This window comes from Ranitomeya variabilis, chromosome 2 (genome assembly GCF_051348905.1).
Source record: "Ranitomeya variabilis isolate aRanVar5 chromosome 2, aRanVar5.hap1, whole genome shotgun sequence".
In the NCBI taxonomy this organism is placed as follows: domain Eukaryota; kingdom Metazoa; phylum Chordata; class Amphibia; order Anura; family Dendrobatidae; genus Ranitomeya; species Ranitomeya variabilis.
The window spans coordinates 469,121,426-469,138,780 of record NC_135233.1 but is presented as its reverse complement, the minus strand read 5'-3'; the positions used below and the strand labels follow the sequence as shown (position 1 = coordinate 469,138,780).

Genomic DNA, 17,355 nt, shown 5'->3' with positions numbered 1-17,355 from the left:
GCTCCGCTGGAGATCCCGCACAGCAGGTTAGGATAGTAATTTCCTTGCTGCGGGGTGACCCTCAAGACTGGGCATTTGCATTGGCACCCGGGGATCCTGCGTTGCTCAATGTGGATGCGTTTTTTCTGGCTTTGGGGTTGCTTTATGAGGAACCTAACTTAGAGATTCAGGCTGAAAAAGCCTTGATGGCCCTATCTCAAGGGCAAGATGAAGCTGAAATATACAGCCAAAAATTTCGTAAATGGTCTGTGTTTACTCAGTGGAATGAGTGCGCCCTGGCGGCGAATTTCAGAGAGGGTCTCTCTGATGCCATTAAAGATGTTATGGTGGGGTTCCCTGCACCTACAGGTCTGAATGAGTCCATGACAATGGCTATTCAGATTGATCGGCGTTTGCGGGAGCGCAAACCTGTGCACCATTTGGCGGTGTCTTCTGAGAAGGCTCCAGAAAATATGCAATGTGATAGAATTCTGTCCAGAAGCGAACGGCAGAATTTTAGGCGAAAAAATGGGTTGTGCTTCTATTGTGGTGATTCAACTCATGTTATATCAGCATGCTCTAAACGTACAAAAAAGGTTGATAAGTCTATTTCAATTGGCACTTTACAGTCTAAGTTTATTCTGTCTGTGACCTTGATTTGTTCATTATCGTCAATTACCGCGGATGCCTATGTCGACTCTGGCGCCGCTTTGAGTCTAATGGATTGGTCCTTTGCCAGGCGCTGTGGGTTTGATCTAGAGCCTCTGGAAGTTCCTATACCTCTGAAGGGTATTGACTCTACACCATTGGCTAGTAATAAACCACAATACTGGACACAAGTGACTATGCGTATGAATCCAGACCATCAGGAGATGATTCGCTTCCTTGTGTTGTACAATCTACATGACGTTTTGGTGCTCGGATTACCATGGTTACAATCTCATAACCCAGTCCTTGACTGGAAAGCAATGTCTGTGTTAAGCTGGGGATGTCAGGGGGCTCATGGGGACGTACCTTTGGTTTCCATTTCGTCATCTATTCCCTCTGAGATTCCGGAATTTTTATCTGATTATCGTGATGTTTTTGAGGAGCCTAAGCTTGGTTCACTACCTCCTCACAGAGATTGCGATTGTACCATAGATCTGATTCCGGGCAGTAAGTTTCCAAAGGGTCGTTTATTTAATCTATCTGTACCTGAACATGCTGCTATGCGAGAATATATTAAGGAGTCCCTGGAAAAGGGACATATTCGTCCTTCTTCATCTCCCTTAGGAGCCGGTGTTTTCTTTGTATCTAAAAAAGATGGCTCTTTGAGGCCGTGTATTGATTATCGACTCTTGAATAAAATTACAGTCAAATATCAGTATCCTCTGCCACTGCTGACTGATTTGTTTGCTCGAATAAAAGGGGCTAAGTGGTTCTCTAAGATTGATCTCCGTGGGGCGTATAATTTGGTGCGAATTAAGCAGGGGGATGAGTGGAAAACCGCATTTAATACGCCCGAGGGCCATTTTGAGTATTTAGTAATGCCTTTTGGTCTTTCAAATGCCCCTTCAGTCTTTCAGTCCTTTATGCATGACATTTTCCGTGAATATTTGGATAAATTTATGATCGTGTATCTGGATGATATTTTGATTTTTTCGGATGACTGGGATTCTCATGTCCAACAGGTCAGGAGGGTTTTTCAGGTTTTGCGGGCTAATTCCTTGTGTGTGAAGGGTTCTAAGTGTATTTTTGGGGTTCAAAAGATTTCTTTTTTGGGGTACATTTTTTCCCCCCTCTTCCATTGAGATGGATCCTGTCAAGGTTCGGGCTATTTGTGATTGGACGCAACCTTCTTCTCTTAAGAGCCTTCAGAAATTTTTGGGCTTTGCTAATTTTTATCGTCGATTTATAACTGGTTTTTCTGATGTTGCTAAACCTTTGACTGATTTGACCAAAAAGGGTGCTGATGTTGCTGATTGGTCCCCTGCTGCTGTGGAGGCCTTTCGGGAGCTTAAGCGCCGCTTTTCTTCCGCCCCTGTGTTGCGTCAGCCTGATGTTACTCTTCCTTTTCAGGTTGAGGTCGATGCTTCCGAGATCGGAGCTGGGGCGGTCTTGTCGCAGAAAAGTTCCGACTGCTCCGTGATGAGACCTTGTGCATTCTTTTCTCGAAAATTTTCGCCCGCCGAGCGAAATTATGATATTGGTAATCGGGAGCTTTTGGCTATGAAGTGGGCTTTTGAGGAGTGGCGTCATTGGCTTGAGGGGGCTAGACATCAGGTGGTGGTATTGACCGATCACAAGAATTTGATTTATCTTGAGTCTGCCAGGCGCCTGAATCCTAGACAGGCGCGCTGGTCGTTGTTTTTCTCTCGGTTTAATTTTGTGGTCTCATACTTACCAGGTTCTAAAAATGTAAAGGCGGATGCCCTTTCTAGGAGTTTTGAGCCTGATTCCCCTGGTGATTCTGAACCTACAGGTATCCTTAAGGATGGGGTGATATTATCTGCTGTTTCCCCAGACCTGCGACGGGCTTTGCAGGAGTTTCAGGCGGATAGACCTGATCGTTGCCCACCTGGTAGACTGTTTGTTCCTGATGATTGGACCAGTAGAGTCATCTCGGAGGTTCATTCTTCTGTGTTGGCAGGTCATCCCGGGATCTTTGGTACCAGGGATTTGGTGGCTAGGTCCTTCTGGTGGCCTTCCCTGTCTCGAGATGTACGAGTTTTTGTGCAGTCTTGTGATGTTTGTGCTCGGGCCAAACCTTGTTGTTCTCGGGCTAGTGGATTGTTGTTATCTTTGCCTATTCCGAAGAGACCTTGGACTCACATCTCTATGGATTTTATTTCTGATCTCCCTGTTTCTCAGAAAATGTCTGTCATCTGGGTGGTGTGTGACCGTTTTTCAAAGATGGTTCATTTGGTGCCCTTGCCTAAGTTGCCTTCCTCATCCGAGTTGGTTCCTCTGTTTTTTCAAAATGTGGTTCGCTTGCATGGTATTCCGGAGAATATCGTTTCTGACAGGGGGACCCAGTTCGTGTCTAGATTTTGGCGGGCGTTCTGTGCTAGGATGGGCATTGATTTGTCTTTTTCGTCTGCGTTCCATCCTCAGACTAATGGCCAGACTGAGCGAACTAATCAGACCTTGGAGACTTATTTGAGGTGTTTTGTGTCTGCGGATCAGGATGACTGGGTTGCCTTTTTGCCGTTGGCGGAGTTTGCCCTCAATAATCGGGCTAGTTCTGCCACTTTGGTTTCTCCTTTCTTTTGCAATTCGGGGTTTCATCCTCGTTTTTCTTCCGGTCAGGTGGAGTCTTCGGATTGTCCTGGAGTGGATACTGTGGTGGATAGGTTGCATCGGATTTGGGGACAGGTGGTGGACAATTTGGAGTTGTCCCAGGAGAAGACTCGGCATTTTGCTAACCGCCGTCGTCGTGTTGGTCCTCGTCTTCGTGTTGGGGACTTGGTGTGGTTGTCTTCTCGTTTTGTCCCTATGAGGGTTTCTTCTCCTAAGTTTAAGCCTCGGTTCATCGGCCCGTATAAGATTTTGGAGATACTTAACCCCGTGTCCTTTCGATTGGACCTCCCAGCATCTTTTTCTATCCATAATGTCTTCCATCGATCATTATTGCGCAGGTATGAGGTACCGGTTGTGCCTTCCGTTGAGCCTCCCGCTCCGGTGTTGGTTGAGGGTGAATTGGAGTACGTTGTGGAGAAGATCTTGGACTCCCGTGTTTCCAGACGGAAACTTCAGTATCTGGTCAAGTGGAAGGGCTACGGTCAAGAGGATAATTCTTGGGTGACAGCCTCTGATGTTCATGCCTCTGATTTGGTCCGTGCCTTTCATAGGGCTCGTCCTGATCGCCCTGGTGGTTCTTGTGAGGGTTCGGTGCCCCCTCCTTGAGGGGGGGGTACTGTTGTGAGTTTGGTTTTTGGGCTCCCCCGGTGGTCACTGGTGGTACTGGACTTGTGTGCTTCACTTTCTCTGTTCACCTGTTTCCATCAGGATATGGGTGTATCCTATTTAGCCTTGCTGCTCAGTTATTCTAGTGCCGGCCATCAATGTAACCTGAGCCTTTCTGTTGCATGTTCCTGCTTCTAGACTACTATCAGCTAAGTTGGACTCTTAGTCCTAAGTTTGTTTTGCATTTTTGTTCCAGTTCACAGTTATGTTATTTTTCTGTAGCTGGAAGCTCTTGTGGGCCGAAATTGCCACTCCGGTGTCATGAGTTGACACATGAGTCTTAAAGTAATTTCGGGATGGTACTTTAATAGGGTTTTCAGCTGACCGTGAAGTTCCCTATTGTATCTTCTTGCTATCTAGTAAGCGGACCTCGCTTTGCTGAACCTACCTTCATACTGCGTATGTCTTTTCCTCTGAACTCACCGTCAATATATGTGGGGGGCTTCTGTCTCCTTTTTGGGGGAATTTCCCTAGAGGTAAGCCAGGTCTGTCTTTTCCTCTATTAGGGTTAGTTAGTCCTCCGGCTGGCGCTAGGCGTCTAGGGATAAAACGTAGGTACGCCACCCGGCCACTGTTAGTTTTGTGGGTAGGTTTAGCTCATGGTCAGCTCGAGATTCCATCACCCAAGAGCTGTTCTGTTATTTATGTTCTCTGACGTTCCCTTGCCATTGGGAACCATGACACTTAGTCCTATGCGAATCTCTGTAGAAAGGTCCTGCAAGCAGCAGTGACCCGAGCTCTGATTTGACGGTACTACCTTTACCCACCCTTGGGACTGCTTTTGGATATCCCATGGTTTCCTGTGTCCCTCAATGAAGCGATAGAGAAATGAAGATTTTGGGTACCTACCGTAAAATCTTTCTCTGAGCCTTCATTGAGGGACACAGCACCCTCCCTTGTTTATTGTTGTTGTGGTTATGTTATGATAGTTGTATACCTGTTGCTTCTTCTACTGCTTTCTCCCTAACTGATGAGCTTCCTGCCAGTTGGGGGGTCTATACTGCTGGGGAGGAGATAACTTTTTTTGCATAGTGTCAGCCTCCTAGTGGCAGCAGCATACACCTATAGTTCCTGTGTCCCCCAATGAAGGCTCCGAGAAAGAGATTTTACGGTAGGTACCCAAAATCTTCATTTAATATTCAGCTACAACACCTATTTTATTACTGTGCAAATTATAAACCTACTATATAGCAGACACTAATTTTGCAGTAACAATCTCGCAGGCTTCTCATTTCTGCAGACCAGGAGTAGTAGTAACAGTCACACTACCCGTATCACTAGTGTCATATATATATATATATATTATTTATCTGAGATGTGTTATCACTTTGCTTCTTTCAGGTTTTCCACTAGTTTTGCATTTTACGGTCTTGGCATGGACTTACAAAATTTTGGTGTTAATATTTTCCTGTTGCAATTTGTCTTTGGAGCCATTGATTTGCCATCTAAGCTGGCGGGTGCCATCCTAATGAGCTATACTGGGCGACGAGTGACGCAGGCCGCGTCCCTGATACTGGCGGGTGTAGCATTGCTATGTAATGCCTTTGTGCCTCAAGGTGAAATTATCTGTCATTTACGTTAAAGTTCTGCTTTAAATGGCGCTATAATAAATAATAAAAATTCTGGCATTGTAAAATCCAACATCAAAAATGGCTACATTTTGGCTTTTTTTCCCACTAATTTCCCAATATATTTTTTAATTAAGCAATATAGAAAAAAAAATCTGTAGTTGCTATACAAGAAGCTGCTGTTATTGATCAGTTATAAGTATTGCTTTTTTTTAGGCCGGCTTCATACGTCTGTTTTTTTGCGTCCAGACTATAATGTCCAGGTTGGCCGCTGTCAAACTCGACAGCCTGATATATGTGCAAGCCGGTTTGGACATCATGGTCTGTACTCGGTCTGTGAAAGTCACACCTGTCAAATCAGTCTTAGGCCGGTTTCACAGATCCTGATATTTCCGGTGCCGGAGATATCCGTGTCCGTGTGTGTAATACTTGCGGCACACGTGTGGCAACCGTGTGCTGCCCGTGTGCCGCATCAGTACCACACAGACGGCCGCCGGGGAAGAATTGCTACAGTAAGCGCTGTTCCCCGGCGGCAGGTGCTGAACGTGGCTCTCATCATTCTCCCCTGCTCGCACCGATCGCTGGTGGAGCAGGGGAGACTGATGAGAGCTATTGTTTTTGCCGGCGTTCTGGAGCAGTGGCTACAGGGAGAAGATGAAGTTTTATTCTCCCAGGAGCCGCTTTCTTCCAGTCACCGATCACTACACTGTCATCACTCCCGATGTGCAAATCACACCCAGATAAGAGTGTGTTCATAGTGTGATCCAATGCTCTTGGATGAGGAGGAGATGTAGAAAAAAATGTGTTCATTTTGTGAGGCCTTGGAAATCGGACTGCACTAAGATGTCATCCGAGTGCAGTCTGATTGTTTCCGCACACTCATTGACTTGCATGGCCGAGTGCAATCCGAATATCAACTCAACCTCAAACAAGCAGTGATTTCACATTGGACAGAGGCTGGACAGACATCTGTCTGAGATGGGTTAGTGAATCCTGCATTGAGCAGGGGGCAGGACACGAGGACTCTGGGAATCCATTCTAACATTCTATGGTCCAAGGAAAAAAATCGGACATATGCGCTGCCCCAGAGACTGATATTGGTCCAGTGTCTTGTCGGATTGCATGTGGACCAAAAATACGGTCGTCCGTACCTGCTTTAAGAAAAGGTCATGAATGTAAGTTGGTTCCTTGCAAAACTTTTCAAAAGTCATTCTGCAATATCAGACACAACCCAAGCAGGTTTCTGAAAGAAAGCGACCATATATATTTTTTAATCCTATACATCTATTTTTCCTTTTATCAGGGTAGTGATTTTTTAATTATTTCAATTTAATTTCTCTTTTTTTCAGAGGTGAAGATGGCACGGTTAGTGTTGGCCGTGTTTGGCAAAGGTGCTCTGGCCTCATCATTTTGCTGCGCTTACATATACTCCAGTGAGCTGTTTCCTACTGTCATTAGGTAATTTCAGACACCCATAAGGCGTATGGCAGCCCCAGGGAGGCCAGGTTCTATAAGGCGTATGGCAGCCTCGGGGAGGACCGGTTCTATAATAATAATAATAATCTTTATTTATATAGCGCCAACATATTCCGCAGCGCTTTACAGTTTAACAGTTTCAAACACAACAGTCATAGGTAACAACGTTAACAATACAGTAATAAAGCAAAAATAAGACAAAATAAGACGACCCTGCTCGTGAGAGCTTACAATCTACAATGAGGTGGGGAGATACAAAGTACAGGTGTGTATTTACAATGATGTATTTACAATGATGGTCCAGCCATCTTCAGGGGGTGGGGGGTAGATGGAAGTAGTGAATGGGTTACACACGCACAAAAACATAAAATGAGTTTGATTAGTGAACGTGATAGGCCGCTCTGAACAAATGTGTTTTGAGCGAGCGCCTAAAACTATGCAAGTTGTGGCTGGTCCTAATATCTTGGGGTAGAGCATTCCAGAGGATTGGCGGAGCACGGGAGAAGTCTTTGAGTCTGGAGTGGGAGGTACGGATTAGTGCAGAGGTTAGTCGAAAGTCATTTGCATAGTGCAGAAGTCGGTTAGGCCGATAGACAGAAATGAGGGAGGAGATGTAAGGGGGTGCCGCACTATGGAGAGCTTTGTGGGTGAGAACAAGTACTTTGAATTGTATTCTGTAATGAATGGGCAGCCAGTGTAATGACTGGCGAAGAGCGGACACGTCCGAGTAACGATTAGCCAGATGGACGACCCTGGCTGCTGCATTAAGGATGGACTGGAGAGGGGAAAGTCGAGTGAGGGGGAGGCCAATTAATAGAGCGTTACAGTAGTCCAGACGGGAGTGGATTAGGGCGACAGTGAGGGTTTTTGTTGTCTCCATGGTGAGAAAAGGGCAGATTCTAGAGATGTTCTTTAGGTGTAAGCGGCACGAGCGGGCAAGACATTGTATGTGGGAGGTGAAGGAGAGATTGGAGTCAAACATAACACCCAGACAGCGTGCCTGCTGCTGGGGTGTTATGATGGTGCCACCGACGGAGAGGGAAATGTCAGATTTAGGGAGGTTAGTAGAAGGCGGGAGCAGAAGAAGTTCAGTTTTGGAGAGGTTGAGTTTCAGATAGAGAGCGGACATGATGTTGGAGACTGCAGACAGACAGTCAGTGGCGTTCTGTAGTACAGCGGGGGTAAGGTCAGGGGATGACGTGTATAGTTGTGTGTCATCAGCATAAAGATGGTACTGAAAACCAAATCTGCTGATGGTCTGTCCAATTGGGGCCGTGTAGAGGGAGAAGAGAAGGGGGCCAAGGACTGAGCCCTGGGGTACCCAGACAGTGAGAGGAAGAGGAGATGAAGTGGAGCCAGCAAACAAAACACTGAAGGAGCGTTCAGAAAGATAGGAGGAGAACCAGGAGAGAGCAGTGTCCTTAATGCCTAGTGACTGGAGCCTAGAGAGTAGGAGAGGGTGGTCAACAGTGTCGAAAGCTGCAGAAAGATCGAGGAGAATGAGCAGGGAGTGGTCACCGTTACATTTTGCTGTCAGAAGGTCATTGGTCACCTTGATGAGTGCAGTTTCTGTCGAATGTAGGGCGCGGAAACCAGACTCTGAAGGGTCTAGAAGGGAATGGGTGGAGAGGTAACGGGTAAGGCGGGAGTAGACTGCTCCAGGAGTTTTGAGATGAAGGGGAGATTGGAGACTGGTCTGTAGTTATTTGTGCATGATGGGTCAAGGGTGGGTTTTTTTAGTAATGGAGTAATGATAGAGTGTTTGAAGGAGGAGGGAAAAATGCCAGAGGTAAGGGAGAGATTAAAAATTGTAGTTAGGTGAGTTGTGACGACTGGAGAGAGAGACTGGAGGAGGTGTGAGGGAATGGGGTCGGTGGTGCATGTAGTCGGACGAGAAGAGGAGAAGAGCTTGGAGACTATAAGGCATATGGCAGCCTCAGGGAGGCCAGGTTCCATAATGCATGTGGCAGCCTCGGGGAGGCCAGGTATCATAAGGCATATGGCAGCCTCGGGGAGGTCAGATTCCATATGGCAGCCTCAGGGAGGCCAGTTTCTATAAGGCATATGGCAGCCTCGGGGAGGCCAGGTTCTATAAGGCATATGGCAGCCTCAGGGAGGCCAGGTTCTATAAGGCATATGGCAGCCTCAGTGAGGCCAGGTTCCATAAGGCATATGGCAGCCTCAGTGAGGCCAGGTTCCATAAGGCATATGGCAGCCTCAGGGAGGCCAGGTCCCATAAGGCATATGGCAGCCTCAGGGAGGCCAGGTCCCATAAGGCATATGGCAGCCTCAGGGAGGCCAGGTCCCATAAGGCATATGGCAGCCTCTGGGAGGCCAGGCTCTATAAGGCATATGGCAGCCTCGGGGAGGCCAGTTTCTTTAAGGCATATGGCAGCCTCTGGGAGGCCAGGTTCCATAAGGCATATAGCAGCCTCAAGGAGGCCAGGTTCTATAAGGCATATGGCAGCCTCAGGGAGGCCAGGTTCTACAAGGCATATGGCAGCCTCAGGGAGGCCAGGTTCCATAAGGCATATGGCAGCCTCGGGGAGGCCAGGTTCCATAAGGCATATGGCAGCCTCAGGGAGGCCAGGTTCTATAAGGCATATGGCAGCCTCAGGGAGACCAGGTTCCATAAGGCATATGGCAGCCTCGGGGAGGCCAGGTTCCATAAGGCATATGGCAGCCTCAGGGAGGCCAGGTTCTATAAGGCATATGGCAGCCTCAGGGAGGCCAGGTTCCATAAGGCATATGGCATCCTCGGGGAGGCCAGGTTCCATAAGGCATATGGCAGCCTCGGGGAGGCCAGGTTCCATAAGGCATATGGCAGTCTCAGGGAGGCCAGGCTCTATAAGGCATATGGCAGCCTCGGGGAGGCCAGGTTCTATAAGGCATATGTCACCCTCAGGGAGGCCAGGTTCCATAAGGCATATGGCAGCCTCGGGGAGGCCAGGTTCTATAAGGCATATGGCAGCCTCAGGGAGGCCAGGTTCCATAAGGCATATGGCATCCTCGGGGAGGCCAGGTTCCATAAGGCATATGGCAGCCTCAGGGAGGCCAGGTTCCATAAGGCATATGGCATCCTCGGGGAGGCCAGGTTCCATAAGGCATATGGCAGCCTCGGGGAGGCCAGGTTCCATAAGGCATATGGCAGCCTCAGGGAGGCCAGGTTCTATAAGGCATATGGCAGCCTCAGGGAGGCCAGGTTCCATAAGGCATATGGCAGCCTCGGGGAGGCCAGGTTCCATAAGGCATATGGCAGCCTCAGGGAGGCCAGGTTCTATAAGGCATATGGCAGCCTCAGGGAGGCCAGGTTCCATAAGGCATATGGCAGCCTCGGGGAGGCCAGGTTCCATAAGGCATATGGCAGCCTCAGGGAGGCCAGGTCCCATAAGGCATATGGCAGCCTCTGGGAGGCCAGGCTCTATAAGGCATATGGCAGCCTCGGGGAGGCCAGTTTCTTTAAGGCATATGGCAGCCTCTGGGAGGCCAGGTTCCATAAGGCATATAGCAGCCTCAAGGAGGCCAGGTTCTATAAGGCATATGGCAGCCTCAGGGAGGCCAGGTTCTACAAGGCATATGGCAGCCTCAGGGAGGCCAGGTTCCATAAGGCATATGGCAGCCTCGGGGAGGCCAGGTTCCATAAGGCATATGGCAGCCTCAGGGAGGCCAGGTTCTATAAGGCATATGGCAGCCTCAGGGAGACCAGGTTCCATAAGGCATATGGCAGCCTCGGGGAGGCCAGGTTCCATAAGGCATATGGCAGCCTCAGGGAGGCCAGGTTCTATAAGGCATATGGCAGCCTCAGGGAGGCCAGGTTCCATAAGGCATATGGCATCCTCGGGGAGGCCAGGTTCCATAAGGCATATGGCAGCCTCGGGGAGGCCAGGTTCCATAAGGCATATGGCAGTCTCAGGGAGGCCAGGCTCTATAAGGCATATGGCAGCCTCGGGGAGGCCAGGTTCTATAAGGCATATGTCACCCTCAGGGAGGCCAGGTTCCATAAGGCATATGGCAGCCTCGGGGAGGCCAGGTTCTATAAGGCATATGGCAGCCTCAGGGAGGCCAGGTTCCATAAGGCATATGGCATCCTCGGGGAGGCCAGGTTCCATAAGGCATATGGCAGCCTCAGGGAGGCCAGGTTCCATAAGGCATATGGCATCCTCGGGGAGGCCAGGTTCCATAAGGCATATGGCAGCCTCGGGGAGGCCAGGTTCCATAAGGCATATGGCAGCCTCAGGGAGGCCAGGTTCTATAAGGCATATGGCAGCCTCAGGGAGGCCAGGTTCCATAAGGCATATGGCAGCCTCGGGGAGGCCAGGTTCCATAAGGCATATGGCAGCCTCAGGGAGGCCAGGTTCTATAAGGCATATGGCAGCCTCAGGGAGGCCAGGTTCCATAAGGCATATGGCAGCCTCGGGGAGGCCAGGTTCCATAAGGCATATGTCACCCTCAGGGAGGCCAGGTTCTATAAGGCATATGGCAGCCTCAGGGAGGCCAGGTTCTATAAGGCATATGTCACCCTCAGGGAGGCCAGGTTCTATAAGGCATATGTCACCCTCAGGGAGGCCAGGTTCTATAAGGCATATGGCAGCCTCAGGGAGGCCAGGTTCTATAAGGCATATGGCAGCCTCAGGGAGGCCAGATGCTGGATCAGGGGGTGGCAGTGTGCTGTATGGGAGAAGCTCACACAGACCATGCTCTTGTCGCCATTTTGCAGTTTTGCTGCACTGCTGAGTCCCTGTGTTGCACTACTACACTCTCTTGCCCAATGGGAAGCCAGCATTATAATTCTTGTCCTTTTTCTCTCTTGCAGACAGAGCGGGTTGGGAGTTGTTGGCATGATGGCTCGAGCAGGCTCCATGGTGGCCCCTCTGGTGTTGATGCTCTCGGAGATTTCTCCCATTTTCCCCCCTGCTATCTATGGCATTGCTGCTATTATATCGGGGACGGCTGCGGTATTTTTAAATGAAACCTCCAACCAACAATTACCAGATACTATAGAAGAAGTGGAAGCCAGGTAAGGTCCCTCATCCCCCCCCCCCCCCCCCAAAAAAAAAAACAAAAACGCTTTTTACTTGGTACCTGTCTACGTAACGGTGGTGGAACGCATGAGGTTCAATGAGAGATTCCCTTGAACTCATGGATTGCATGGAAAGTAAATGGCAGTCATAGTCTAGAAGAAGTTATGTACCCTTGGTGACAACTTTTTTTTTCTTGCTTAGTTATATGTTTTTTGGCTAAAAATACTTTTTAGAATTGGGATTCATTAAATATTTTTGCACCATTGTTTTATTTATAGCCTTTGTGATGCATCGTCTATGACTGGCTGCGGAATGGGTTAACTGAGAATCCGTCAGTGAGCTCATTCTGATGGTCCAGTGGGAGCGTTTCTAACTCTTATCTGTCTTTTCTGATCTCCTCTCAGCTGACTTGTACAATAAACTCGACAATCATTTTTAAAATTTATTTATTGCAGATCTAAAAAGAAAGAATTACAAAAGGTCATCTATAAAGAAGAGGTTCCTCTTACCCAGAGTCAGAAACCACATCAAGTGCAAAAAAGACATCTGATAGACACCGTGTGATTTCCCCAATATTAGGACCCTCCATAAGATTGGTATCAGAGGATGCGGACACCTTTGAAGGACTGGCTTTCATTAAAAACGTTGCACCGTTTGGCTTTTGCAATCTCTTTTGTTTCCATTTGCTGGCTGCAGAGTTATCTAAGAGTCAGTGAGTTCGGTCTGACGGAAGCTGTTTTATCTGTCTTTTTCGGAGCTCCTCTCAGCTGATTTATGACCACACAGTTCAGCTCAAGTTTCATGTGGCCATAATTCAGCAGATATAGTTACAATCGCCTATGAGAACGAGCTCACTAACAGATTCTTAGCTAACTCATTCTACAGCCAGTGCAACACAAAGGACCTAGAAGGCAAACTGTGCAAAATTTTTATTGAAACCTAATAGCAAAAATGATTTTCAGCTAAAAATGCATATATTTAAGTAAAAAAAAAAATCCTGAAAGTGCCCAAATCTTTTAGGCCACCTTCACTTGTTCATTATTCGGTCAGTATTTTACATCAGTGTTCGTAAGACAAAAAAAGACAAAATCAGGAGAGGAACAATCAGAGGAAAAGTATAATAGAAACATGTCACCACTTCTGTATTTGTCACCCGCTCCTGGTTTGGGCTTACAAATACTGATGGAAAAATATTTACCAAATACTGAACGTGTGAACGTGGCCTAAAAAAAGTTTCAAGTCATAAAGTTACATGATTTTCAAAATACCATGAATATGGAAAAACGTAAAGAGAAACCTTATCCACCACTTCTTTTTCATACTATAGAGACGAGTTGATCACATTTAGAACCACAGATTATTTTATTCTTAGAAGAAATCTAATGCCACATTTTACGAAACCTGACATTGGGTGGTAGTCCGGATAGGTTTGAGGGCTCTAAAGAACTTCTCAGACCCTTCATAGTGAAAATCGGTGGTGATCCCAGGTCATAGAGTTCATCGATGTTCTCTTTTGATACATATTTGACATTTCTAGAAACTTATTTCAGTTCGAGTTCTCCTATAAGTCACTTTTTTTACACCATAAAAGCTCACTTCCAAGCATTGAACTACCTGTACGCCACTTTTGGCGGATGGCCAAGATTTTTTGGCGGTCTGGCGGAGTCGTTCACTATAGATAAAGGGCTTAGTGACTAAAACGTATGCGGTGCCATTTGGTCACGGAATAATTTATAAATGCAAACTAAAGTAGCAATATTTGTAGCACGAGATACTTTTTTGCCAAAATAAACTGCGAGCAAATACTGCACTTCCGCAACCGAGCAGTGGCAATGAGGTGACGCTAGATCCGGTGAGGAGAGTACCTGCTCTGTTTGTTGTTTCATGTATTTTATAGCGTTGAGTGTACACTTTTCTAAAAGTGTAAAAGTCCTTTAAAACCATAACAAAACCCAATATCTTTGGGACACTAGTCACTACTCACGACAGACCATGAGGCATGGTAGTCAAAAGTTCTTGGATGAGTTACCAAGAGAGCACATAGTAAACTAAAAGGGAAAAACAAAGGCAAAGTCAGGTCACGGTCCGAGGTTAGAATACCAGGAAGATAGCGAATCAGAGCAAAGAGCCTAGGCAAACGGATGGTCAGAACAAGGTCCAAGGTGATGCAGCAATAGATCAATAAACAGAGCACAGAAATACAAGGCAAACCACAGAGCAGATGCTACAACTGGCAGAGATCTGGGACTGACAGCTCAGCTAAATAGCTGAGTAATCACCTGAAACAGCGAATACCTGAAAAAAACTCAGCACCTCCAGACTCTGATTGGATGGCTGAGCCATCCATCAAACCACAGAGAGCTCAGCATGCCAGATTGGACGACTGAGCTTTCAGTCACCGCCTCCAAGACACACTGCACTGAGCAGAGGAATCGTGACCAGCCCCATGCAAAAGAATCAGCATGTGGATGAGATTAATTTAAAACTCGTCCACCTCGCTGGTACTATGAAATGTTGTGGATTTTATGTGCGGAAAATCTGCAGGTAAAATCCGCACCAAATACTCGACTTGTGAACCTGGCTTTATTCACATTGTTCTATGATGTGGTGTTTTTTGACTCCCTCCTCTCTACTAAGCTCAATAGATATGTTGTCACGATTATAAGCGAGTGCTACCTGTGCGTACATCGTGTGTACATTGTACCTACATGATGTGTACATCATGCATACACTGGGCATAAATTGTGCATGCATCGTGCGTACACCGTGCTTGTTACATTGTGCATTCATTATGCGTACATCGTTCATACTTTGTCCATACATCGGGCATACATTGTGCATCCATCATGCGTACATTGGGCATAAATTGTGCGTACATCGTGCATACATTGGGCATACATGTGCGTAGATAAATCATGCATGCATCATGCGTGCATCGTGCATACATTGTGTATACATTGTGCATTCATCATGCGTGCATCGTGCATACATTGTCCATACATTGTGCATTCATCATGCGTACATCGTGCATACATTGTGCATACACGTGCATACATTGGGCATAAATCGTGCGTAGATTGGGCATTCATCTTTCGTACATTGGGCATACATTTGGCATAAATAGTGCGTGCATCGTGCATACATTGTGCGTTCATCATATGTACATCATGAATACATTGTGAATTCATCATATGTACATCATGAATACATTGTGCATTCATCATGCGTACATCATGCATACATTGTGCATTCATTATGCATACATTGTGCATACATTGGGCATAAATCGTGCGTAGATTGTGCATTCATCTTTCGTACATTGGGCATAAATAGTGCGTGCATCGTGCATACATTGTGCGTTCATCATGTGTACATCATGCATACATTGTGCATTCATCATGTGTACATCGTGCATACATTGTGCATTCATCATGCGTACATCATGCATACATTGTGCATACATTGGGCATAAATCGTGCGTAGATTGTGCATTCATCTTTCATACATAGTGCATACATTGGGCATAAATCGTGCGTGCATCGTGCATACATTGTGCATTCATCGTGTACATCGTGCATACATTGTGCATTCATCATGCGTACATCATGCATACATTGTGCATACATTGTGCGTTCATCATGTGTACATCGTGCATACATCGTGCATACATTGTGCATTCATTATGCGTACATTGGGCGTATATCGAGCTTGCATCGTGCATACATTGTGCATACTTTGGGCATAAATCGTGCGTGCATCGTGCATACATTGTGCATACTTTGGGCATAAATCGTGCGTGCATTGTGCATACATCGTGTGTGCGTACATCGTTTGTACATTCTGCAGTTCCTGAGTATTTTATTAGTGATGAACCTCAGGAGAATTAGCCCGGTTGAAGAGGGTTTCTCATTATTAGTGAACATCAAGAGAATTCATTAGCATCTCTTTACACTTTGCAGCATGTTCTGAAATCTTTTTGTAATCAGTATTTTTGTCCATCTCCATGGATGAGTTTTTGCCCGGCAGATAGAAAGGGGTCAATGTAGAATAGTGATATATTATACACTGCACCTTGATAATCCAATAATCTTAGATATTCTTAACAATTAAAGACTGGATAAAGCTATTTGAAATAAATATATCAATGTAGTCATGTTTCATTGCTCAGTGGAACGAATGAAGTTTTATTGTTTTTTCAGGTAGATAACTTACACACATACACAATAAATTCAGTAGTGTGGAGCCCAGCCATTGTGGATGTGTGCAAGTACACGCCACAAGTCACTGGGCACAAGTACCAAGCTCCCCTTACTGCTAAATACAATATGTTCCCAAAGGTTTTGTGTGTGCCGGTTATATTTGTCCCTCCTACCTGAGTTACTGGAGTGGCTGGAGTCAAACATATACACTTATCAAACCTTTGGACAGGTCATGGTCACGAGGGAAGACCATTGTGGTGAAACTATAAGGTCTGTCTCTAGACTTGTGGAAGAAGCAGAGGCGTAGCTAGGGTTTTGGTCCAGGGGGGGCGAAGCTTCTGAGTGGGCCCCTAACCAGGTAACCTTCATTACAATTCAGTGATGCGCCCTAATAGTGGAGGAGAACCTCAGCAGATGACCGCGCTGTTACTGAAGATAATCTCTATATAAAGACCAACACTGATATTACCGCCATATGGTCAGTGGTAGATACCAGTCCTACAGAACATATAACAGATCACTGCACAGTTACAGATAATGAATTACCGCTGACGTTCTTTCTGATGGAATCGTTCATTTTTCCCGTCTTTTCCATCTGGCCCAGACCGACATGACAACTTCTTCCAGCTACAACTCATCTGCAGAGAATACAACAAAGACACGTTTCACTTCTCACATTCCAGTCCCATCACCATCTATTCCCAACCTGCACAACCTCCTCATCCTGCTGATACCCCAATACTGAGCCGCTGCTGCCATATGTGTCCCTATTACTGCCCCTGATACCCCAATACTGAGCCGCTGCTGCCGTATGTGACCCTATTACTGCACCTGATACCCCAATACTGAGCCGCTCCTGCCGTATGTGTCCCTATTACTGCACCTGATACCCGAATACTGAGCCACTGCTGCCGTACGTGTCCCTATTACTGCACCTGATACCCCAATACTGAGCCTCTGCCGTATGTGTCCCTATTACTGCACCTGATACCCCAATACTGAGCCTCTGCCGTACGTGTCCCTATTACTGCACCTGATACCCCAATACTGAGCCTCTGCCGTATGTGTCCCTATTACTGCACCTGATACCCGAATACTGAGCCACTGCTGCCGTACGTGTCCCTATTACTGACCCTGATACCCCAATACTGAGCCGCTGCTGCCGTA

At 46.8% G+C, this 17,355-nt stretch overlaps 1 protein-coding gene across 1 annotated transcript in view; it reads left to right on the top strand.

Annotated features, from left to right (window-relative positions):
- The window catches only part of LOC143806785 (solute carrier family 22 member 6-A-like), a 56,513-nt gene extending 40,406 nt beyond the window's left edge, over positions 1-16,107 (top strand). Inside the window, exons 7-10 of the mRNA XM_077287694.1 lie at positions 5,266-5,480; positions 6,842-6,950; positions 11,782-11,985; positions 12,445-16,107. Of these exons, the coding sequence (XP_077143809.1) occupies positions 5,266-5,480; positions 6,842-6,950; positions 11,782-11,985; positions 12,445-12,553 (637 nt within the window). The 3' untranslated portion in view covers positions 12,554-16,107. The remainder of the gene's footprint in view (positions 1-5,265; positions 5,481-6,841; positions 6,951-11,781; positions 11,986-12,444) is intronic.
- Positions 16,108-17,355: the final 1,248 nt, after the last annotated feature.